The 24989-nt window shown below is 38.8% G+C and overlaps 1 protein-coding gene across 3 annotated transcripts in view; it reads left to right on the top strand.

The window, feature by feature from the left end:
* rad54l2 (RAD54 like 2) overlaps nt 1-23175 on the top strand; it is a 92804-nt gene extending 69629 nt beyond the window's left edge. For all 3 annotated transcript variants that reach the window (XM_028824545.2, XM_028824547.2, XM_051921174.1), the window contains 9 exons: nt 5433-5548; nt 5866-5965; nt 6157-6362; nt 6630-6805; nt 7059-7255; nt 7356-7552; nt 7702-7791; nt 18235-18327; nt 18447-23175. In XM_028824545.2, coding sequence (XP_028680378.1) covers nt 5433-5548; nt 5866-5965; nt 6157-6362; nt 6630-6805; nt 7059-7255; nt 7356-7552; nt 7702-7791; nt 18235-18327; nt 18447-19417 — 2146 coding nt within the window. In that variant the 3' untranslated portion in view covers nt 19418-23175. The remainder of the gene's footprint in view (nt 1-5432; nt 5549-5865; nt 5966-6156; nt 6363-6629; nt 6806-7058; nt 7256-7355; nt 7553-7701; nt 7792-18234; nt 18328-18446) is intronic.
* Nucleotides 23176-24989: the final 1814 nt, after the last annotated feature.

Raw genomic sequence — 24989 nt, 5'->3', positions numbered from 1 at the left:
AAAAATCAAACTGTATGTCTGAGAATGTCTCCAATCGATAAGCTAATGAAGTACCACTTATGCAATGCTATGAAGGTCCAAATTTAATCACATAGTATAATACAGACACTTATACATTGATGCTAAGCATTGAAAAGAAAATCCATATATAATAACCAAATAGTGAATATGAAGTGATGAAAACTGGTGATACAAAATGTTATTGAAGAAAATTGGCCATCAGTTGGTAAAGATATATCGTTTCTCTTTGTATAGAATACATACTGTATATTCCAAATGTTTGTTAAACTTTCAGCAACATTTTTCTATTTCTCATTTTACTTGTTTATTTTTGTTGTTGGTTTCTGGAAGAATATTTATATTTGGGGAAAAAAGCAATGGTTCTTGCACAGTGGATAATAAGCCTAGTAGTACCAGCGTAAGTATAATGTTACTGCAATACATACAGCCATGTTGAATAAAAATCCAGATGATGCATATAGAGGCCACTGTTGCAGTTCCACAAGAGGTGGTTTGCTATTTAAGTAAAGCTTGGCTGCAGCTTAGGTTTGTAAATGGCCAAAAGAAGAGGGCAGCGCCACTTTGTCCTACACCTTCATTTTATTCTACAGTTTTCTGCAGCAACCTTTCAAGACTTTATCAAAACAATTTGTAGCAGAGGGCAGTGTGAAACATCCTTTGCATCCCTAGAACAATTACATCCTGGGATGTATCTCATATTATAAATTCTGTTTTCTGTCTAAAATCACCTTCGACAAGTAACATTTTCAGTTTGAAGATTTCCCCCTTTCCATGGTAAAAATGTAACATAACATAGCATTCCTAAACCAATATAATCCATTTCAGGGATACCAGAGCGTTAGATGAATTAGTTGTCAATGCTTTTCCTTCTTGGTAAATTGAACACGATTGTCAGAGCAGGGGTTTGGGAAATCATCCAGGAATCTGCCATGATCCACCTATGATGCTGCATCTGTGAATTGAGTGCGATTATCGGATGCGTTGTGGGGAGGGGGGTTTCAGATTTTTTCAGAGTATTAAAAAAAGTTGTAGTTACCATGTACTGTGAGAAGCAAACAGAACAGTTGCTGCTGATAGTTGTAAAAGGAGTAGGACTTGCACTCTGTCACAAAAATTGGCTAAAAGGCTCACTTTGAACTGAAATGAAATCAAACAGCAAAACATGAGCCCAAGTCAATAGCAGAGGTACTGAAATGGTATTGTGAGGTGTTTAAAGGTGAATTGTGTATGGTCTGTGAAATCCAGGTTAATCCTAAATTTCCCCCAAAATTTAGTAAAAGTAGTCCTCTGCCTTTCACTGTAAAAGAGTGGGTTTAGGCCAAATTAGAGAACGTAGAGAAAGCAGGCATAATTTTACTAGTAAGACACAACAAATGGACAGTAACTGTCATGCCTTTGGTAAGGTAAGATTACATAATATGTTTGTGTAGAGGTTATAAATTCATAATAAATCAAGCTGCCACCATAGATACATACTGTATATACCAACTGCTCAAACTAGAGGAACTGATGGTCATGTTGTGTGGAGGGACTGGGATCGACCTAGCCTCTGCATAACAGGTGCTTCCAGATAAAGAATCAGAAAATTGGTGAGAATTAACACACACCAAGGATCATTTTAGATCATTAGAACAGTCTATGCATCAGAAATAGTAAAGGGGAATTAAAAGATACAGACAGTGAAATAGCGGATGCCCTAAACTTACATTTTTCTGAGGTGTTTACAACTGAGCAAGTGGATAACCTCCCAGAGGTAACAGGGACTACCAAGGAGGTAATGAGGGATTTGGAAATTGTAGAGGGAGAAGTGCTGCTCAGATTAAATAAGCTGAAATCAAACAAATCACCAAGACCAGATAATATTTACCCTTGAGTTCTTAAGGAGGCTGGCAAGTACATATATAAACCCTTGACACATATTTTTAGGAAGTCACTGCACACTGGAGAGATTCCAAAGGACTGGAAAATGGCAAATATCATCCCATTATATAAAAAGAGTGACTGGGCAAATCCAAACAACTATAGGCCAGTAAGCTTAACATGCATCACAGGAAAATTAATGGAAGGAATTATTAAGGATAAGATTGAGCAACACTTGGCAAGGACAGGAGTTATTCTGAACAGTCAGCATGGGTTCGGAAGAGGGAGGTCATGTTTTACTAACATGCTGGAATTCTATGAGGAGGCAACAAAAGGATACGATCAAAGTGGAGCGTATGATATTATTTATCTGGACTTTCAGAAAGCATTTGATAAGGTGCCACATGAGAGGTTGGGCATCAAATTAAAGGAAGTGGAAGTTCAAGGTGATGTTTTTAGATGGGTGCAGAATTGGCTTAGACACGGGAAGCAGAGGATGATGGTGTGAGGAACCTCATCAGAATTGGCCGATGTTAAGAGTGGTGTTCCACAGGGGTCAGTGCTAGGGCCGCTGCTATTTTTAATATATATAAATGATTTAGATAGAAATATAAGTAACAAGCTGGTTAAGTTTGCAGATGATACCAAGATAGGTGGATTAGCAGATAATTTGGAATCCGTTATATCATTACAGAAAGACTTGGATAGCATACAGGCTTGGGCAGATTTGTGGCAGATGAAATTTAATGTCAGTAAATGTAAAGTATTACACATAGGAAGTAAAAATGTTAGGTTTGAATACACAATGGCCAATCGGAAAATCAAGAGTACACCTTATGAGAAGGATTTAGGAGTCATAGTGGACTCTAAGCTATCAACTTCCTGATATTGTTCAGAAGCCATTAAGAAGGCTAACAGAATGTTAGGTTATATAGCACGATGTGTGGAGTACAAGTCCAAGGAGGTTCTGCTCAACCTTTATAATGCACTGATGAGGCCTCATCTTGAGTACTGGGTGCAGTTTTGGTCTCCAGGCTACAAATAGGACATAGCAGCACTAGAAAATGTCCAGAGAAGAGCAACTAGGCTGATTCCAGGGCTACAGGGGTTGAATTATGATGAAAGATTAAAAGTTTAAGCAAAAGAAGATTAAGAGGTGACATGATTGAAGTGTTTAAAATTATGAAGGGAATTAGTACAGTGGATCAAGAATGTTATTTTAAAATGAGTTCATCAAGAACACGGGGACACAGTTGGAAACTTGTTATGGGTAAATTTTGCACAAACATTAGGAAGTTTTTCTTTACACAAAGAATGATAGACACTTGGAATAAGCTACCAAATAGTGTGGTAGACAGTAAGACATTGGTGACTTTCAAAACTCGACTTTATGTTTTTTTGGAAGAAATTAGTGGATAGGACTGACGAGTTTTGTTGGGCTGAATGGCCTGTTCTTGTCTAGAGTGTTCTAATGTTCTATGAGAAATATCAAGAAAACAAAATATCAAGTCTAGTTTTGAAAGTCCCGCTGTCTTTTAACATATTACTTGGTAGCTTATTCCAAGTGTCTATGGTACTTTCTGTAAAGAAAAACTTCCTAATGTTTATGTGAAATTTACCATTAACAAGTTTCCAACTGTGTCCCTGTGTTATCGATGAACTCATTTTAAAATTAAAAGTCTCGATCCACTGTACTAATTCCCTTCATAATTTTAAACACTTCAATCAGATCTCCTCTTAATCTTCTTTTGCTTAAACTGTACTCAAGATGAGGCCTCACCAGTGTGTTATAAAGCTTGAACAGAACCTCCTTGGACTTGTACTCCACATATCATGCTATATAACTTAACATTCTGTTTGCCATCTTAGTGGCTTCTGAACACTGTCTGGCAGTTGATAGCACAAAGTCCACTATGACTCCAAAATCCTTCTCAAAAAGTGTACTCTTGATTTTCAGACCTCCCATTGTGTATTCAAACCTGTTTACTTCCTATGTATAATACTTTACATTAACTGACATTAAATTTCATCTGCCACAAATCTTCCCAAGCCTGTATGCTGTCCAAGTCCTTCTGTAATGATTTAATGGATTCCAAATTATTTGCCAATCCACCTAGCTTGGTATCATCTGTAAACTTAACCAGCTTGTTACTTACATTCCTATCCAAATCATTTATATTAAAAATACTTTGAAATCAGCCAATTCTGATAAGGTTTCTCGCACCATCACCCTCTTCTCCCTGTCTGTGAGCCAATTCAGCACCCATCTACAGACAACACCCTGAACTCCCACTTCTTTTGGTATGAAATTTTATTTGTCGATAACAGGCTACCATATTGGGTTAGCTCAGCACATTATATTTTCCAAAGAATCACGGAAAGTCTTAAAGATGTGAATGTAGTAGTCTTATCTTGGTGAAGTGGTTGTTACAGGGAAAACTAAGGAGAAGCACTTACATAAAAATGCAGGTGCTGTGACTGCAAGAGAGAATGGGACTGAGAGTAAAGAGGTCCAAGTGTGAGCGTGGAAGGGTTCAAGTTGAATGCTTGAGACATGTACTAGACAGCAAGACTAGATTAAGGCAATTAAAGAAGCTCCTTTCTCCACCAGTTTGAAAGAACAAAGAAAGTCATTACTTTTTCTTGGATGCCAGACAGACACAGAGAGCCTCGCTGGTGAAAAGGAATAAGAAAAGTGGAAAATTAGGGATTAGGTTAGTGGAGATGTTGAGCATATTTGCATTATATGCAAGTCTTGTCAGGTAGAGCAAAGACAGCCATGGCAGGTGCCTCTGAATCCGTGGGAGTTCTCTGTCCAAAGCTAGAAGAGAATTCACATTGACTTTGCCCATCCTTTTATTAATAATCTATTAATGGTAACGCCAGATGCATACTCCAAGTTGTTAGAAGTGTTCAGAATGCTTAGCATCACCTCACAAGTCAATATCTCAAGGTTAAAAAGGTTTTTTTCACATTGTCACAGACAACTGTACACAGTTTATATCAGAGGAATTTTACAACTTTATGAGGCAAAATGGCATCCTTCCATCCCCACAGGTCACATACCTACACATTGACTTGCAGAGAGATTTGTGCAGACATTTAAGAGTGGATTGAAAAAGCTGAAATTCACTACACTTGACATAGAAGATAAAATGTTCCTTTTCTTAATGCAATATCTCGCTCCTTCCAATTGTATTCCAGGGTGATTGCCTGGATACTTGTTTCTAAACTGACATGTGTATCCTCCTTTAGACCTCATCTATGCAGAAATAGCTGTGACTGTTTGAAAGAAGCATATTTGCAAAACTTTTAGCCTGGCCAAAAACTAGTGAAAAGATCTTTTTGTGTGACTTGAGTTTATATGCAAAATACCACATGAGAGACTGTAAGTGGATTTCTGGGGTAATTATGGATCAGACAGGACCAGTGCTTTTCAAAGTAAAAAGGAAGGGCAGTGACACTATTTACAGGAGACGTATCACATATTAATTTTGCAAAAGATCTGTTGCTTAGTTTCATTTTATTCTCTGTGACATTTCATTCCACAGTCAGAGTCTCTCCACGCTCTCAGTCATTGAAGACTTTCTCGCCAAGCGGCCAGTGCCATCCACCAACTTTATAGATGGGCCAGGCAGGAACTGGGCCAGAAATATTAGCTATTACAGTGAGTACCTAATATTTGTTGATAATACACAGTTTAGGATTTCTTGAAATGGAATCTGCCACCTCATTAATGATTGTGAGGGAAGACTGGTAATTTATGTGGGAAGTAAATCTGCATTCAATAGTGGGAGTTATTGCCCTTGTTTTTTTTTTCCCATTTAAGCTTATGCTTCTCAATGGTGCCTACTACTGGGAAAACTTTGATATGATGTAATTGTTTACATTTTATATAGAGGAATTATCTTCATTTATATTATAAGAACAGTATTTGTGTCAAGAACACTCATTGTTCCTTTCATTTTTTTCTTCTGTCTATAGGGCTGGATGGAAGTACCTCCTCCTCAGAAAGGGAACGAATGATAAACCAGTTTAATGACCCTAGAAATGAGACTGCATGGTTGTTTTTGTTGTCAACCCGGTAAGTCACCTCCTGATAACCCTGCTTATACTTTGTGTTCTTTAATTTGATTAAAGTCTGCAGGAATGTTAGCTAAAGTCATCATGACTGGTGACATTTCTTGCTTTCAACAGCCTCTGTGTTCGTGATATCCTGTTTAGCAAAAGTTAGGTTCTCTCCAATCTAATCAAGATCTGCTGTATTATCCACAGAGCTGGTTGTCTGGGTGTGAATCTGGTTGGAGCAAACAGAGTGGTAGTGTTTGATGCATCCTGGAATCCTTGCCATGATGCCCAAGCTGTTTGTCGGGTATACCGCTATGGTCAGAAGAAACCCTGTTACATCTACCGCCTGGTGTCAGACTTCACTCTGGAGAAGAAGATCTATGACCGACAGATATCTAAACAGGGCATGTCAGGTGAAAGGCTTTTAATGTTTCTTTACCTTTTCTGTTTTATCTCGGGTTTGATTGGTATAGATATCTGTTGTTTCCAGGTTCCTCTGTGGGAGTTTTTCTTCTCTGGCTTACCTTGAATTGTTGTGATTGTAAGACCAATGTATTTTTAATAGTCCTAGCCAGCAAGCGCTGAAGTCAAGAAATTTGCATGAACTGTAAAGTCTTTTTCATGGTTTTTTGCATGGTATGCATTACCATATGGGTTTTATTTAATACTCTATTCTATAGACCGTGTAGTGGATGATCTGAATCCTGTTTTGACATTTACTCGGCGAGAAGTGGAGTCATTGCTACACTTTGTAGAGGAGGAACCTAACATATCAAAGATGAAACTGGCTCCAAACAAGGACATAGAGGAAGTGATCGACAAGGCCTGTCTCCTGTATCCTCATCTTATCACCAAGGTGATGCTTCATTATATTATCCTAAGTGTTTTCTGTACTTGTTAAATTCATATTTATTTCTGGATTTCATAGCTAAAGAACAGTACCAGCTTCGCATGCCAAAGTTGATATGGCCAAATAATCTTTTTGGCCCATGTAACTTCTGTCAGAAAGCCATGACCATATTGAGCTGGCCAGTAGATATCAGCATGCTTCTAATCTACTGAGTGGAATGTTTACCTTTTATTGTCATATTTTACTTCCCTTTTGTTAGAAACCTTTCCATCATGAGTCCTTGCTGATGGACAGAAAGGAGCAGAAGCTCACAAAGGCAGAGAAGAAAGCTGCAAAAAAAAGCTATGAGGATGAGAAGAGGGCTTCGGTGCCCTATACACGGCCCTCATATGCCCATTACTATCCTGCAAGTGACCAGAGTTTGACCAACATCCCTGCCTTTAGTCAGAGAAACTGGTATGTTTTTACACAAGGCTAACAGCAGGGTATCACCATCACTACACCTGCCTACACAAAATATCACTGGAAGAGAATATTAACATTTTTCTCTTTTCAGGAGACCACCTCCTCGTCCTGATGAGAAACCAGTGGCCAGTGTTCGGCCTGTACAATCCACACCAATTCCCATGCTTCCTCGCCAGGTTCCCATTATGACTGGCTCCTCACTTCCTGGTTCTAGCTCTGGACTCAATTTTCCAATGAGTTTCCTGCAGCGTGCTGGTGTCTTTGTGCAAAAGATAGTGACCACTACAGGTATTATGCTTTTGGATCAGCATTGTCATGGTGATATTGACAGATTTTTTTTTTCTCTTTCGTCTAATAACCTTGTCTAAATGAGTCACTTTATTTGTTTATTCAGTTTATTTAATGGCTTATCTTTTTATCGTTTTAATCTTACACAGATATAGTAATTCCAGGCACAAATAGCTCTTCTGATGTCCAAGCAAGAATCAGTGCTGGAGAAAGTATTCACATTATCAGAGGAAATAAGGGTAAGTGGGCTGTGCCACAGTAGATGGGGGGGGTCCACGCAGAACAAGGATCTACTAAATAAACTCTTTAGTAAAAATTAAGAAACAAAAATTAACTTAAAAGCAGTGGTATAATTTGTAAAATAAATAAAAAAAAACCTTCAGGGGAGATCAGCATTGTCATTGGTGCAGATTATTAAATTTGCATCTTCTTTATATCCTTGACCTCCATTACAGGATCATGCATTATGCTTACCGTAGTCTCCTCCCAGTGCCATGGTTGCACATTTCAATTGTACCTCTTTGTGAGGAAGAATTGGAAACAATCACATCATGTCTAAACAACAAGGAAAATAAAAATAAATAATAAAGGAGAAAATTATACTGATAGCCTGGGAATGTTAGCCTAACAGCACAGGTGAATAAAAATCCTATGCAAGTCCGTGTGAGCCCAAATGAGCTGGGAGATTATACACCACATACAAGCTAAGCTATGGCTGATCCTGTTAGGTTGTCATTTTATATGATTTAGTCATGTTGTCATATAATGTCAGTATGACTACATCTCCTAGGTCAACATCATCCGAATGGTGCACACCTTCACTCTCTGGGTTTTCATATGATCAACTTATAGCACTTGAGAAAGAAACAAGTGTAGTGGGAAAAACTGCTAGAATTGCTCCATAAAAACAATATCAGAAGTTCCAGAAGCTCGTAATCTTCTACAAATCAGAAAGCTTGAGGCTTAGACGCCTATTCCTCAGAATTATAAAAAAATATTCCATTAAATTGGATCCATTACAGTGATTTATGTGTATTGAAGCAGGGAACTAAAAGCTCATATCTAAAACACAACACTAGGTTGCAATTTGTTTTTCTCTAGGAAGAAAAAGTTAAACTGTGTACCATACAGATACATTTTCCTAGTAAGCAACAATATTTAATTGCAGCTAAAGTTCATGTAAACAGAATAGAAAAAAGTAGTTTATTTTTTTTCATAAAATCAAAGCTGTTTGTGAAAGTGAGATGATTGCTGATAATTACCAACATACTGTATATTCATGGTAATTCATACATCAGAAGTAGTATCTCTGAAATTGTTGATGCCTCTGGATACAGAAGAGGCCTTGGGAAAAATGTAATGGGGTTAATTATTAACATAAGTATCCCCATAAATTGAACTGCATATATTTGCTTGAATAACATTTCTGTATTTCTGCCCAGAAGCCTCACCTCTTGTAAATTATATGAAATTCATTTTCGTATTTTATAATGTCAAACCTAATATGAGTGCCCTTTGTCATCAGTTACCAATCAATTGCCATGGATTCTCTTGGCTTTTATCTTTGTACTTTCATAAATTGTCAGAGATTTTTAAAATTGTAAGGAAAGGATTTGAGTAAAAGGCATCTGTTTACAGTATAAAGATTAAATGGTTCTTTATGTTACCTGTACTCCTCACTTGGGTATGTACATTAAGTATTTGTTAAAATTACAGGGTTCAAGATTAATTTGCGTAGAGCATTTTTCTAGTAAATAGTCCTGTGTGTCATCATTAATTTGATCAGTTCTCTTTAACAGTCTCACAGTACCTGACGTACTTCTGAGTTGTAATTACAGAATGATATTGTGATTTAAATACAAGTATAACTTTCCGTTTGGTTGGAATGTATTGAACACAGTCTTTAGTAACTGGTCATATCTTCATCTAACATTAGGTGGAAAAATTATTATTCTTACGCAGTTTTTTTTAATCTTTTCCAGTGAATTCCATAATTTATTAACACATCCTTCTTTAAAAGAAGTGGATGCAATTGTAGCTTTGTTTATTTTGAAAACAAAGAAGTTTTGGATTAAAACTTTAAATCTTTAGAAGTCTAAAACAGATAGCTGTGGCACAACTTTAATTTCTACTAATGAGTTTTGAATTGTTATGAGAGTATGGAAGGAATCTAAGAGAAATTAACTTGTACTCATTTCCTTAGCAATAGAGAAGACATTCTGCACTAAATATGCCTGTTTGACTTGCTCCATACACCACTAGTTATTTTAGATTACCAACAAAAAATTTGAAATACAGGGTTTAGCCCTTACTTAAAATACGGTACCTGTGCAGATAATGTCTGAAGGCAGAAAGATATTACTGCCAGGTATGCCCTTACAAGAAAATCATATTTTCAGTATCCCTAAAATGAATAGTATTTAATGCTGTATGTGGAATTCACTTGGTATTGGACATGTATATAGTTTTATTTAATGGCTATGGATTGGTATTCTTTGAACAACTGTGTTTAAGCTGAAACCTCACATCAAAACATTTCTTTTACTACACGCCAGTTAAGAGACAAGGATAAAAGAAATATGTGCAATATTCCTTACCTTCTTTAAAAGCGGGAAATTTATATTTCTAGCTGTGATAAAGATATAGGTATTATTTTCTAAACTATACCAGTGTTTTCTAAAGAACACAACTGTAGATACTCTCATTTAGCTTTGGAAACTGAACCTTTCAGTTAGATTTCCAGATAGCAAACAGATGCTAGTTTCAAATAAAATGTTCAAAATGCAGTTTAACATAAGCCAGAATTGTACATAACACGCATTTGTCTTAACTCAGACAATCCAAAATCTACCATACTCAGTACCCTATTTGTGAAAGGTGTGGGTCAGACACCAGTTTCCCAAAATATGTGGGCAAATGAAAGTCCTATTGTAGACCCTGTTGGATCAAAATATTTGTTTATCAGGTATGCTTGGGAGTAATCCTTTAACAACTTTGTCAGAAGTAATGCCCAATGTGATATTACTGCTCAGTCAACAATCTATTGTGATGTCTTACCACTACACTGCCTGCATGTAGTATTATCTTGCCTGAAGAAGGGGCCTGAGTTGCCTCGAAGGCTTGTATGTTGTAACCTTTTTAGTTAGCCAATAAAAGGTGTCATTTTGCTTGGCTTTTCTCTACATTCATAATGGCTAACACGGCACAACACCCTAGTACTACTGTGCTTAACTGGAAAATTCCTGAACTATATATGTATGTGTGTGTGTGTGTGTGTGTGTGTGTGTGTGTATGTATGTGTGTGTGTATATGTGTATATATATATATATATATATATATATATATATATATATATATATATATATATATATATATTATATACCCACACACTCTAGGGGCCCCCTGCTCACTTTGCTCGCCAACCCTCACGTTTGGTCCAGTAGAAATGCAGTTTATTTATTTTGTTTTCATGGGAATTGTTACATATGCATTATGTTCACTTTTTATTGTAAAACTTCCGTAGAAATTTATTTAAAGACTTTTGTTCTTTTAAGTTCCAACATACTGAATCTTTTAAATGTGGTCCGTGAGACATGTGCTTAATGACTTTGTACCATAATTCAGGATTGGTTTCTCTGTTTGGAATCTCAGCACAGACAGACTGGTGCACATCATCAGCAGTTAATAATTTATTTTGCAAAGTAAGTAACCAATAAATGCATGTAAGGCAAACCCCATTTTTGAAATTCGATGGTGTAAATGGTATACTCTGATTTACCCGAACACCGTTTTGAGTTCATTCAATAAAAATAAGACTTTCTGATAAAACAATCTACTTGCGAAAGTGGGTATATCCAGAGCCGATGTAGCCGGTGACATTGTTCTCAAGAATCTGCGGATTTCTGGCTATTGTGGATTGCACGTCATTGTAATAATTAAATCTGGCCGACCGATAGTTTGGGATATTGCCATTGCATCATGATACAACTGTTGTAATGCTCTTGGACTACCATGATATGATGAAGGTAATATTACTGCTTTACCTATTTTGAATTTGTCTGAACTATTTATATTTGAATTTTGAACGTGATCATTGAGCCCTTGCATATGTTCCAATCTAAGTTCAGCTTGATTTGATTTAATAAAGAAGAGACGATTAGTGTTTCATATTGTACAACCATCCTGTTTTGCCATCTGGGAAAAGCAAAGGAAAGAGTAAAGGATCTGAATGTGGCAATGTATTTGACAGAAATGACGAATTCTGCTTTGCCTTTGGATATACAGTAATCCCTCCTCCATCGCGGGGGTTGTGTTCCAGAGCCACCCGCGAAATAAGAAAATCCGCGAAGTAGAAACCATATGTTTATATGGTTATTTTTATATTGTCATGCTTGGGTCACAGATTTGCGCAGAAACACAGGAGGTTGTAGAGAGACAGGAACGTTATTCAAGTACTGCAAACAAACATTTGTCTCTTTTTCAAAAGTTTAAACTGTGCTCCATGACAAGACAGAGATGACAGTTCTGTCTCACAATTAAAAGAATGCAAACATATCTTCCTCTTCAAAGGAAACAGAGAGGAAAGCAAACAAATCAATAGGGCTGTTTGTTTTTAAGTATGCGAAGCACCGCCGGTACAAAGCTGTTGAAGGCGGCAGCTCACACCCCCTCCGTCAGGAGCAGAGAGAGAGAGAGACAGAGAAAAACAAACTGAAAAATCAATACGTGCCCTTTGAGCTTTTAAGTATGCGAAGCACCGTGCAGCATGGCGCTTCAGGAAGCAGCTGCACACAGAAGGTAGCAACGTGAAGATAATCTTTCAGCATTTTTAGACGAGCGTCCGTATCGTCTAGGTGTGCGAACAGCCCCCCTGCTCACACCCCCTACGTCAGGATCAGAGAAAGTCAGCGCAAGAGAGAGAAGAAAAGTAAGTTGGGTAGCTTCTCAGCCATCTGCCAATAGCATCCCTTGTATGAAATCAACTGGGCAAACCAACTAAGGAAGCATGTACCAGAAATTAAAAGACCCATTGTCCTCAGAAATCCGCGAACCAGCAAAAAATCCGCGATATATATTTAAATATGCTTACATATAAAATCCGCGATGGAGTGAAGCCGCGAAAGGCGAAGCGCGATATAGCGAGGGATCACTGTACATGAATATCTACTCTCTCTTTCTTTGATATCTCTGTCTTTCCAAATTATTATTGCTGACAATTCATCACATGTGGGTTTATTATAAATGCGACTGTAATCTTTCAGATTCAGATAGAATTCCAAGACAATTTCTTTGTCTGTGTTCTCTAGATAAATGCCGTGTAAAGTGCGATACTTTTGGACGTATCGATTTGTATCCATTATTGGCTGTAGAATTTCTAGTACGTTGGATCGTTTAACTCTTTCAATTTTATGTTGAAGTGCTTCTCCGTGATTATAAATATACACCTGACCAAATCGAAATTAAACTTGTCGCAGCTTTAATTTTTGCGGGACCACAGATTCTCATAGCGTATGGTCCATTATTGTATAAATCAACGTTTTGTGCATTGAATGATGCTAACCCGAAAAGATTATTGTAGACACATATATTTTGCCTGTAGTGTTTGTGGATTTCCCGTTCACCAAACAACAAATCTTTTTGTTCTCTCGGAAATGCCTCTTCTTTGGGAAGAAACACTGCTTTTCCCTGATTGCACCACGAATTCGCCGATCTATAAGTCTCTGACTTAAACTTTAAATCCTTACAATATCTATCATACTTCCGACATATCAAATACTGTATGTCCATATATTCGATCAGTGTTTGTTGTTCCGTTATTTCACCGAGTAATCCGAGCTAATTATACCTTTTTTGTGCATTCTTTTCTGTCCAGCGCTTTTGGGTCTTTTTTAGTCGTGGTCGTGTCATCTTCAACTTATCAATTGTTTTTGAGCTGCTCTTCTTCGCTTTTTAGATGACCGTGGTCTTGTATGAAAATGGTTGTAAGTAGGGCGGGGCTACAACTGAGAGGTTACATGACTGTGATCTTGTTTGACAAGTCACCGTCTCATAGGAACATGCTTCCAATGTATGTCAGTATGATGTGCCTTGACTGTGTCGCGGGAAGTGAAAGTGTCTCTGCCTCTCTGAAATGTCTCTCTGTCTCCAAGATCACGTCTCGTCGCAGGATTTTCTTTTATATTTATATATATATATATATATATATATATATATATATATATATATATATATATATATATATATATATATATATATACAGTGGTGTGAAAAACTATTTGCCCCCTTCCTGATTTCTTATTCTTTTGCATGTTTGTCACACAAAATGTTTCTGATCATCAAACACATTTAACCATTAGTCAAATATAACACAAGTAAACACAAAATGCAGTTTTTAAATGATGGTTTTTATTATTTAGGGAGAAAAAAAATCCAAACCTACATGGCCCTGTGTGAAAAAGTAATTGCCCCCTTGTTAAAAAATAACCTAACTGTGGTGTATCACACCTGAGTTCAATTTCCGTAGCCACCCCCAGGCCTGATTACTGCCACACCTGTTTCAATCAAGAAATCACTTAAATAGGAGCTGCCTGACACACAGAAGTAGACCAAAAGCACCTCAAAAGCTAGACATCATGCCAAGATCCAAAGAAATTCAGGAACAAATGAGAACAGAAGTAATTGAGATCTATCAGTCTGGTAAAGGTTATAAAGCCATTTCTAAAGCTTTGGGACTCCAGCGAACCACAGTGAGAGCCATTATCCACAAATGGCAAAAACATGGAACAGTGGTGAACCTTCCCAGGAGTGGCCGGCCGACCAAAATTACCCCAAGAGCGCAGAGACGACTCATCCGAGAGGTCACAAAAGACCCCAGGACAACGTCTAAAGAACTGCAGGCCTCACTTGCCTCAATTAAGGTCAGTGTTCACGACTCCACCATAAGAAAGAGACTGGGCAAAAACGGCCTGCATGGCAGATTTCCAAGACGCAAACCACTGTTAAGCAAAAAGAACATTAGGGCTCGTCTCAATTTTGCTAAGAAACATCTCAATGATTGCCAAGACTTTTGGGAAAATACCTTGTGGACTGATGAGTCAAAAGTTGAACTTTTTGGAAGGCAAATGTCCCGTTACATCTGGCGTAAAAGGAACACAGCATTTCAGAAAAAGAACATCATACCAACAGTAAAATATGGTGGTGGTAGTGTGATGGTCTGGGGTTGTTTTGCTGCTTCAGGACCTGGAAGGCTTTCTGTGATAGATGGAACCATGAATTCTACTGTCTACCAAAAAATCCTGAAGGAGAATGTCCGGCCATCTGTTCGTCAACTCAAGCTGAAGCGATCTTGGGTGCTGCAACAGGACAATGACCCAAAACACACCAGCAAATCCACCTCTGAATGGCTGAAGAAAAACAAAATGAAGACTTTGGAGTGGCCTAGTCAAAGTCCTGACCTGAATCCAATTGAGATGCTATGGCATGACCTTAAAAAGGCGGTTCATGCTAGAAAACCCTCAAATAAAGCTGAATTACAACAATTTTGCAAAGATGAGTGGGCCAAAATTCCTCCAGAGTGCTGTAAAAGACTCATTGCAAGTTATCGCAAACGCTTGATTGCAGTTGTTGCTGCTAAGGGTGGCCCAACCAGTTATTAGGTTCAGGGGGCAATTACTTTTTCACACAGGGCCATGTAGGTTTGGATATTTTTTTCTCCCTAAATAATAAAAACCACCATTTACAAACTGCATTTTGTGTTTACTTGTGTTATATTTGACTAATGGTTAAATGTGTTTGATGATCAGAAACATTTTGCGTGACAAACATGCAAAAAAATAAGAAATCAGGAAGGGGGGCAAATAGTTTTTCACACCACTGTATATATATAAAAATATAAAATACAGTAATCCCTCCTCCATCGCGGGGGTTGTGTTCCAGAGCCACCCGCGAAATAGGAAAATCCGTGAAGTAGAAACCATATGTTTATATGGTTATTTTTATATTGTCATGCTTGGGTCACAGATTTGCGCAGAAACACAGGAGGTTGTAGAGAGACAGGAATGTTATTCAAACACTGCAAACAAACATTTGTCTCTTTTTCAAAAGTTTAAACTGTGCTCCATGACAAGACAGAGATGACAGTTCTGTCTCACAATTAAAAGAATGCAAACATATCTTCCTCTTCAAAGGAAACAGAGAGGAAAGCAAACAAATCAATAGGGCTGTTTGTTTTTAAGTATGCGAAGCACCGCCGGTACAAAGCTGTTGAAGGCGGCAGCTCACACCCCCTCCGTCAGGAGCAGAGAGAGAGAGAGACAGAGAAAAACAAACTGAAAAATCAATACGTGCCCTTTGAGCTTTTAAGTATGCGAAGCACCGTGCAGCATGGCGCTTCAGGAAGCAGCTGCACACAGAAGGTAGCAACGTGAAGATAATCTTTCAGCATTTTTAGACGAGCGTCCGTATCGTCTAGGTGTGCGAACAGCCCCCCTGCTCACACCCCCTACGTCAGGATCAGAGAAAGTCAGCGCAAGAGAGAGAGAGAGAGAAAGTAAGCTGGGTAGCTTCTCAGCCATCTGCCAATAGCGTCCCTTGTATGAAATCAACTGGGCAAACCAACTGAGGAAGCATGTACCAGAAATTAAAAGACCCATTGTCCGCAGAAATCCGCGAACCAGCGAAAAATCCGCGATATATATTTAAATATGCTTACATATAAAATCCGCGATGGAGTGAAGCCGCGAAAGGCGAAGCGCGATATAGCGAGGGATCACTGTACCAGCTATCCCCCGCGGCTTCACCTGCATATTGGTGAAACAGTACAGTGAAGAGGGACCCACCCAGCTCTCTACTCCTAACATCACTCTTTCCCCTCCCTCGGCCTGCAGCCTCTGTATCAGATTAGCACAAATATATCGATCCTGCAAGCAAACTATGATTCTTAGCGCATTGAGAGAAGTTGCAAAAATCAACCAGAGTTCTCTCATTTGCTAACTAAGTGGAGTTAAGGTTACGCCCCAAGGCAGACACGAGAGTGAGGAGGGCTCTGCCCCCCGATGAGTCTGTCTTGGATTTGCACTAATAAATCGGTACCGCAAGCAAACTATGATACATAGCGCGATGGGACAGTCGCAAAATCAATGGAATGTTCAAGCATATTATAGAAAAAAACCTGATCTGAATCTGTTAAGTAGTTCTCTTGTGAAAAGCGGACAAACATCCAAACGGGTCTAAAAAGCTGTAAGAAATTTCACGCACGGACCACGAAATTTTTAAAACCGTTTCTTAGCGAGCACCTATGGGCCAAGGCTAACCTACATTCCAAATTTCTGGGAGATTTTGTGGTGAGTGTATCTATTAAGAAATGAAATTTTGATATTTCAGTATTTAGAGATAAAAGCAAACCCTACAGTAGAAAAAGTTAGCAAAAGGTGCTAACTAAAAGTTGCTTTTACTGATTTGGTTAAAATTTGGTGGCATCATAGAAATGATAAAATTATCTGAACAGTGTTTTATTTGTCAATAATGTTGAATTGAGAAGGCTATGGTAACAAACCATTTCCTTTTTTTCCCCCCAAATAAACACTGAAAAGAAATTACACACAGAAATGGGGCTTGCTACTGCATGCAAAGTATATTGGAAGGACAAAAGTTTAGCAGAGTTCAAAGACGACATGGTTAGTAAGTGCCCGGTGATGTGGCTGTGGATGCAGGTGTAGATTCACCAGAAGAAGAAGGAAAAAAAAAGGTAGAGAAGTAGAAAAGGAGGTGACATCTTTGGGTTTAAGCCGTACTGTATATTCTTTCGGCCTCTTCTTACTCCTCACGATGCAGCGTAAAGTACAAAAAAATTCAACTTTGGGTTCAAGGAATATGGTGGAGTGCCTTTTGGATTTTCAAGAGAGTTTATATTTAGGTACTTCAGAGAACGCAAGGTCAGAGTGCAGTGTGTGGCCATGCACCAGTTCGCAAACAAGAAACAGAGAATTGCCAGCATAATGCTTACCAGTCCACTTCAAGTCCTGGATACAAAACAAGCCAGGAGCAAAGGCATGCCTTGGTCAGTTTAAACACTTCTTTGGCTCAGTAAATGTGTCCCTCACTGTTAGAACATAGAGGGAGTGGGCACTGTATATAGTTCACAATATCTTTTCTGATTTTTTTTTTTTACAATGCTTAAAATATACAGTTGTGGTCCGAAAACATCAGTGCTGTATGTAATAAAGTAAACCACAATTCACTGTTAGAACTTTGTCTGGTAATGGTATTACAATAAAGCCATAACAATGAAAATTTAAAAAAAGTTAATAACAATACTATAGCACTGCACAAGGTCAGTCACTATGAAAAGCAAGAATTGTTCTAAGTTGGGAATGTTTTTCTCATGCGCAACTGTATGAAGCATGTTCAAGAGTAAGGAGCTCCTGTCAACTTGTAATAATTACCTATGATGATTGGCTCTTTTGGTCAAATTCAAGAGTATAGAGTTCTTATCAAGATTTAATGCCGATAGCAAATAAGTATATTTCACATTATTTCTACTAGCATCCTATCTGGGATTGTTTGCCACATTTTCTCATATTGCTGTTGGTTTACACACCAACTCCTTGTAATCCTGAAGTAGATCAGCAGGGATTGGTGGATTGACTGTTCTTGCCCGGCTAAGTATTTATTTCTTTCCACAGGTACATATATCAGGACCAGTGATGGAAGGATTTTTGCAATCCGTGCAGCTGGAAAGTCAAGACCTGGAGAGGAGAGCAGCATTGCTGCTTTAGGTGAGAAGGGCAACATAATCAAGTAGCTTGTTGTAATATTTAAGAAATAGACATTATGATGTGATGTTTCTCTGTACCTCTCCTTATAATAATGTTTTCTTCTGGCCATTCACCCTCAGGTTCTCAAAGATCTTCCCTGGAACCTGCCAGTAATGGGAGTAATGGTCCAGGTTTGCTGGATGATGCTAGGAAGAGGTTAACTCCTGATGGACTAGCCCGGCCATTGTCTCCAGACAGCCCAGAGATTATCAGTGAATTGCAGAAGTATGCAGCAGCTGCAGCAGCAAGGGAGACCGTTAGCAAACCAGAATCATCTGTATCGTCCATGGGAGATGCGACCAGCTTGCAGGGAGTCTCAGCTGAACAGCTACTCGAAATCCATGGCTTGAACCCAGGGCCTGCTTCCAGCCAGCAAGGGGACTGCAGCAGCAGCAGCACAGGAGGTGGAAGCAGTATGGCAGCCTTAACATCTTTAAACTTGAGGGTCAACAAACGCAAGCCATCCAGTCCTTCATCAGAGGAACAACAAAGGAAGAAGCAGCTGAATGCCAGAACTTCGGTCCCACTGCCTGGGTACCCTTTCACTGGGGCTTACAGTTTTCCTCCTATGGGTCTCAATCCTCTGTTGGCCCAGATGGGGCACCCAATGTTCATGGGTGCAGGCTCTCCTTTCTTCCAACCCCATAGTCAGTTAGGAGACCCTCGGCTGATGTTCCCAGTAACTGACCCATTTAACATGGGGGGAGCAAGTATTCCTAGCTCCTCCTCTGCCTCTTCCTCTGCTGCTACCTCAGCCTCCTTGTCACCTTTCATACTCAACCCAGGCATTGCTGGCATTCTCCCTGGCTTTCCTCTTCCCTACGGACAGTCACTCTTGCCAGAGCCAAGGATGTATGCACCATTTCCAGGCAATCACCTTCTCCCAGGAGGCCTGCCTGCTACCCCAGGGCCTGCTGGGTCAGGGTTTCTCCCAGGCTTTTCAGATCCAGGTCTACTTGGAGCCACCTTGATGCAGCGTGAAGCTCAGGTTCTTTCTGAGAGTAGTGGAAGCAGTTCAGATGATGATGTTATTGAGGTGACTGGTCAGTGAAGGACTAAAACTTGTGCTAGAGTTTGAAGGGAGAATCTCTTCAGACCGCACAAAGCGCCTTTCCACCACCCCAGCATAAGGAATCAGGGCAACTTCAGGTGAATCAGTGCTAACTAGAGGCTGATTCATTTAATTCTGATGTCTATTGTGGGATCAGAAAGACCAAATGACCATTGCTGGGTAAATATATCAAAGAATTTTGAGGCCCTGATGATGGTCAAGTTCAAATCCTTATGCTGACATTAAAAAAAGGAAGAAAAAGAGGTAAAATGTACTATGGACACTTTGAATTTTGTTTTGGGCTTCCATATTCATCTTTTACATTAGCCCATCTTGGACTGAATGACCAGGTGGCAGTAGGGGAATGATGAGTAGGTTCTCTTGGTTACATCCATCCCCTTCAGCAGATGTTTGGGGGTGGTTTGGGTGACAGTGATGATTTCACTAGTTAATTTATACTTTGACATCAAGATTAGTTTTCAGAAATAAAAAGTATGTTCCATTAGGCGTTTTTTCTGATTGGTTGTTAGTGGGTGTAAGGAGAAATTATGAAGAGGGAAGTGTTACCCAGGTGTTTTAGGTACAGAATGGATGGGTCAGACTGAAAGCTTCTTCTAGACTCAAGAATGTATTTTATTTCAGCCTTTAATATGGGGGGAGGGAAAGGGGGAAACACGGTATAGCAGCGGCAGGTTTTGGCCCACTCTTGAGATAACCAATGCCTTGATCAGTCTTGCCAACTGTAGCAAAATGCTCATTGTAACATGCATCGTCACGTAACACTTGCCCTGCATTTGATTTTGGATTGCAAGGTCAAGTAGGGAAGCCGTTTTGTATACGTTATCCCCAACTTGTCCACATGGGGGACAAAAACATGATTTTACCCCCTATCAATGAGCATATCTGCTTTGTCTTTAGGAGCAGGCTTGATTCACATCAGTGTTTGGGGTGTGAGGACAAGGAAGCAAAGCACTGTTGTTATTTCTAAGTATGTATGTTTTTTGTAATCTATCTATTTTAGTCATTCTTTTTATCTCTAGTTCCATATTCATCTTTTTATGACTGTACATTTTTTATTTGTCAATGTGTTAGTAAGGTGACCAAAGTTAACTCCAGGCTGCATGCCTCCCAGAATGAGGAAAAGAACAAGCAGGTTTTAGAGGGCTTTGGGGAACATAATGCTTAAAAACGCATAGACGCGTGCTGTGAAATTGAAGTTGACCGTTATGGGTAGGTACTTGTTACACATTTTCTTTATTTTCACAGTTGCAATGATTTTGCACAAAAAATTATAATTTTATAATCAACTATATTTGAAATAGGTCTTTCTCAAAGCCTTGCTTCATCATTTACAAGAAAACAGTAGACAAGCGTTAGAGTTGAGTAAATGAGGCCTGCCTGCCTGCTACACAATCAAACTACAGGCAGGCTGCTGTGTCCTAAACTGAAGCAAACCTGTCCAATCCTTGAGAAGTTCAAAATGCTGATTCCAGAAAGAAGGGTGAAGTCACCACAGCAAAGCAGTAAGCCACTTCTATGAATTTGTTTTGTTAACATAAATCTTTTAACAGCTGGTAGAAGCCTAGTATATTGGTAGTGGAGTTCAAAATTCAGTGCCCAGAAAGGTGTCATCCATCTACAGGATCTTTGCTTGACTGAAGCACATAGCAGGGTATCAGGAGAGAAGAGTTCAAGTACCTTTCTCCCATATCTTGTGTGAATTTTTAGTCTGATCATAATATTATAGATATCAGATTTGTTCTGATTTTTGGCTCTACCCATTATACACACATACAGTATATAAATGTTCAGGTTATAATGGAATCATGTGGCACTTGATTTGCCCTGAACAGAAAATATGAATTACATGTATATAGGGTACATGAGTTCAAACAGTATAATAATAATAATAATTCATTACATTAATATAGTGCTTTTCTCAGTACTCAAAGCACTATCCACACAGGGAGGAACCGGGAAGCGAACCCACAATCTTCCACAGTCTCCTTACTGCGCCACCTGTGAGGACACAGATAAATGAAAGTGCATATACACAGTTTTACACATTTATGAATGTATATGCACCATTTATTGTTTCAGAGGTCATTTGTATGCACATAAATTATTTTTGTGCAGCATGTGTGTATGTATGTGCACGCATACACATGTGCATACGTAGTTTTTATGTATACATAGTAATTTTACAGTATATGCGTTTATGTATATTTATAAAATATATAAATATATATTTATACGCGTGTTTGTAAATTTCACATGTATTCTCATGTGTTTGTATATTTGTGCGTAGTGGGTTGGGGCAGGGGTCAAGTCTAAGTCATGAAATGGCCAAGCACAGCAGGCTCTTTGTTTTCAAGTTGGACATACTAAAAGAAAGGTGGGTCCTAAAGTAAATTTGTTTCTGCGAGCAGGATGTCAGACATGTTACTGTATTTCTGCTAGCTTAGAATACTTTTGGGCTCTGCCAGTAAAGAGGAAAACATGTTTGTGCTGTAATGTTTCAGTGTAACATTCCTAAATGAGCTGAAGGCTAAATATTAGTATCCGGGGGGAGGATTAGGGGTATCTTGGATTCAGTGACAGAACAATTTGATTGAAGGAAGTTCCTTGCATGAAGAGCGACCGCTGGCCTTCCCCCATGTATTAATGAGCTGTGTGCTTTAAGGAGTGTTGCACTCTTGCAGCTCTGTAATGTGCCACTTATTCAGATGTGTGCCCCATTGAGGGGTGCCTGCTGATCACAGCCAGGAGTTTTGAATGTATACATTTCTGTTTGTTGACATTTGAAGTCTCTCCATCCTGTCTTTTCCTTGATTTTACTGGTCTATGTACAGTTATATAAACAATGGGATAGGTTAGATCCTCCTTTTCTGATGTCTGATAAGCTTAGCTTCCTTCCTTTCCACTCCATTTCTACTTTTTTCCTATGGAATTCCATTTTGTTTCCTTTCCTGTGGTTCATTCTGGTCATCAGCCATTCAGAGTGTTGTTATTTCTAGAAGCCTTAGATGATCATTAGCTATGCAAGAATTTCTTTCTGGTTATTTTTATTTTTTTGGAAACAATAAAAAAAAAACAACAAAAACACAAATAGTGCATTCTTTTTGTAATCGTAGCATAGAATGACACTGGATACTTCACCACCTGAGTGGACTTTGCATTTGTCTGCGAAACAGATTGTTTGAATGTTTTTCTTGCCAATAATGTGTAGTCCCTGGAGAAGCTTCCTGCTGGGGAACAACCCGACGCAACAAAAGAAGCCTCCTCTGGTTTTGGTCTGTATTGCTCATGTATTGCTGTGCGTCCAGTGTTGTGAAACCATAAGAGGTGGACAGATACGTGGCATCTCTCCATTTTGTCTTGTTATACTTGCGCTGAGCTAGTGCACGTCTCTTAGATTGCAGCAAAGGCTTTGGTGCAGCATTCACTTGTGTTCTTTCTGCACCCAGGTGGACATCTCACGTGGTGTCCCAATCAGGAAAAATTGCATTGACCTTGTGAGAAACTGAGAAGAAATGAGTAACAACGGGATGGGTAGATTGCTGCTCACCTCTCCTTGCTCTGCTCTTTGCGTTATTTTCTTGTTCTCTGCTGGCACTTTCACAGTCTTGAGAATGCGTTGCTCGCAGTGTCTCGGCTCAGTTCTCTCTCTGCTGGGCATGCTTTTTTATTTTGTTTGTTTCAATGGTCCATGTTGTTTTTTTATGTTACACAAAAAAAAAAAATGTCAAAATGCATTTTATTTGTTAAATGTTGAATTACTGCTGATGAAGCCTTTTTTTTTCTTTTTTTTTTCTTTTCATTAAAGTTGTGAAAAAACTTGTCGGCCATTGGATGTTTTACTTTTATCTGTTTTTGCCAATGAGATTGAGCAGCCCAGATCTGGAATCCCTGGTCCACCAAGCATGAAAGGACCACCTCTGTCCTTGGCAGATTCCTCCACCTATTGCCTTAACTGTTGATTTTCATTCCAGATAAAACCCTGTACACTTAATTGAAATGCTTTCTTTTTTGACAATGTGTTTCCTTACCATTATCATTTCAGCAGAGGACATCTGAAAAGTGGTGAAATGGTCTGAAATATGAAATGGTGTGGCAAACGTCAGATTAAAAGTGAACCCTGACGAAATATAACACAGGTGTGGACTATGTCACCCAGGTGTTTTGTTGCTCTAGCAGTGATTGAATGAAAGAGGCAAATTTTGGGAGAAGCATTTGAGGGCCTTTTTCTGTCCTTAGTACTCCCATCTGCCAGGACCTAGACAATACTGAGTGTAGTAATTGGAGGTTGGGGTAACTTATTAGCAAAGCGACTGTGTTAGCCTCCCAAACTCAAACACTGAAGCACATGGCACAGGCGTCCTGGAGAGTGGAGAGAAGTTCTCTCCAGAAAAAGGGGTCCTGGAGAGAAAGAAGAGTGATAATTTAGTGATCTCTCTCTTAAATGGGGATTTAAAATGTTTGGTAAAATCCCAAGCTAAATCGGTTGGCTTCATCCAAACATGATAGATAGCAAGTCAGTCTGGTGCTGTGCTGGTAAATTGGTGTAAGAGAGAAATATTTCAGACAGATAATTCTGTCATGAGGTTATTTTTAGTGTAATGGAAATACAGAGTACATTAGTAGTCACTGTAGCATAAAGTGTCACCAAGTTATCTTTCATAAATTTTACTATTACAGATATGAACATCATGTCAATTACCCACTTTGATTTCAAGAAGCAGGAGCATTGAGCTGTTGTGACGGAGGTTCATAAGATGCCATGCAAACCAGAGACGACCAGGGGAGGGGGACCAAAGCAGAAGCAAACTGTTAGCATATATTGAGACCTAATGTTGGTTTCTGGTACAGTGAAGGAGGGTGATGAATAAATCAACAATAAGGTGTATTCGCTTTGGAGCACACGACTGCAGGTATTTTACTGTTTTACAGCTGTTGAATGAGTAAGAAAAATATACCAGCTAAAGTAACTGAACCAGAAAACTAATTTGTAGTTAAGTCACACAGAATGTTTTTCTCTCTTAAAATAGACGAGTTTGCAAATTCTCCTGTGCTTTTCAATGGGAGACTTTGAAGTCTCAGAAATGTGTACAGCATCCTGCATTCAAGATATCTCAATAAAAGCTGGACTGTCTTGACAAATTTCCTTGAAGAGTATGTGAGCCTGTTTTCAACAAAGTCAGTCCAGTGGGATCTGAGCTGTTTCGTGTGGACAGACAGACACAGATAAATGGCTTTCGGTCACAACAGGTGCCTTTTAATTTATATGTGAAGCTATTTTAACTAAAAGTAACTGTTAATATAGTGTGCACTTTAACACACATTAACAAATATTAAATAACACATTTATATATGATTTAATGAAATGCAAATTATTATTGGTATTGTTTATATATTTTTGGCTTACATATCATCTGTGAGTTACTGTGATCTTTCATCAAGCTCCAAAAATATTTGCAAATCTGAAGGGGTGACTTTATAAGTTACTAAAATATTTCAGATAGCACTGACTGACTAGCTTTGGGTTATATACCCTTAGAAAAAAATATGACTG

Source organism: Erpetoichthys calabaricus, chromosome 18 (genome assembly GCF_900747795.2).
Source record: "Erpetoichthys calabaricus chromosome 18, fErpCal1.3, whole genome shotgun sequence".
NCBI classification, from domain to species: Eukaryota; Metazoa; Chordata; class Cladistia; order Polypteriformes; family Polypteridae; genus Erpetoichthys; species Erpetoichthys calabaricus.
This window is presented reverse-complemented; position numbering and strand designations above follow the sequence as displayed.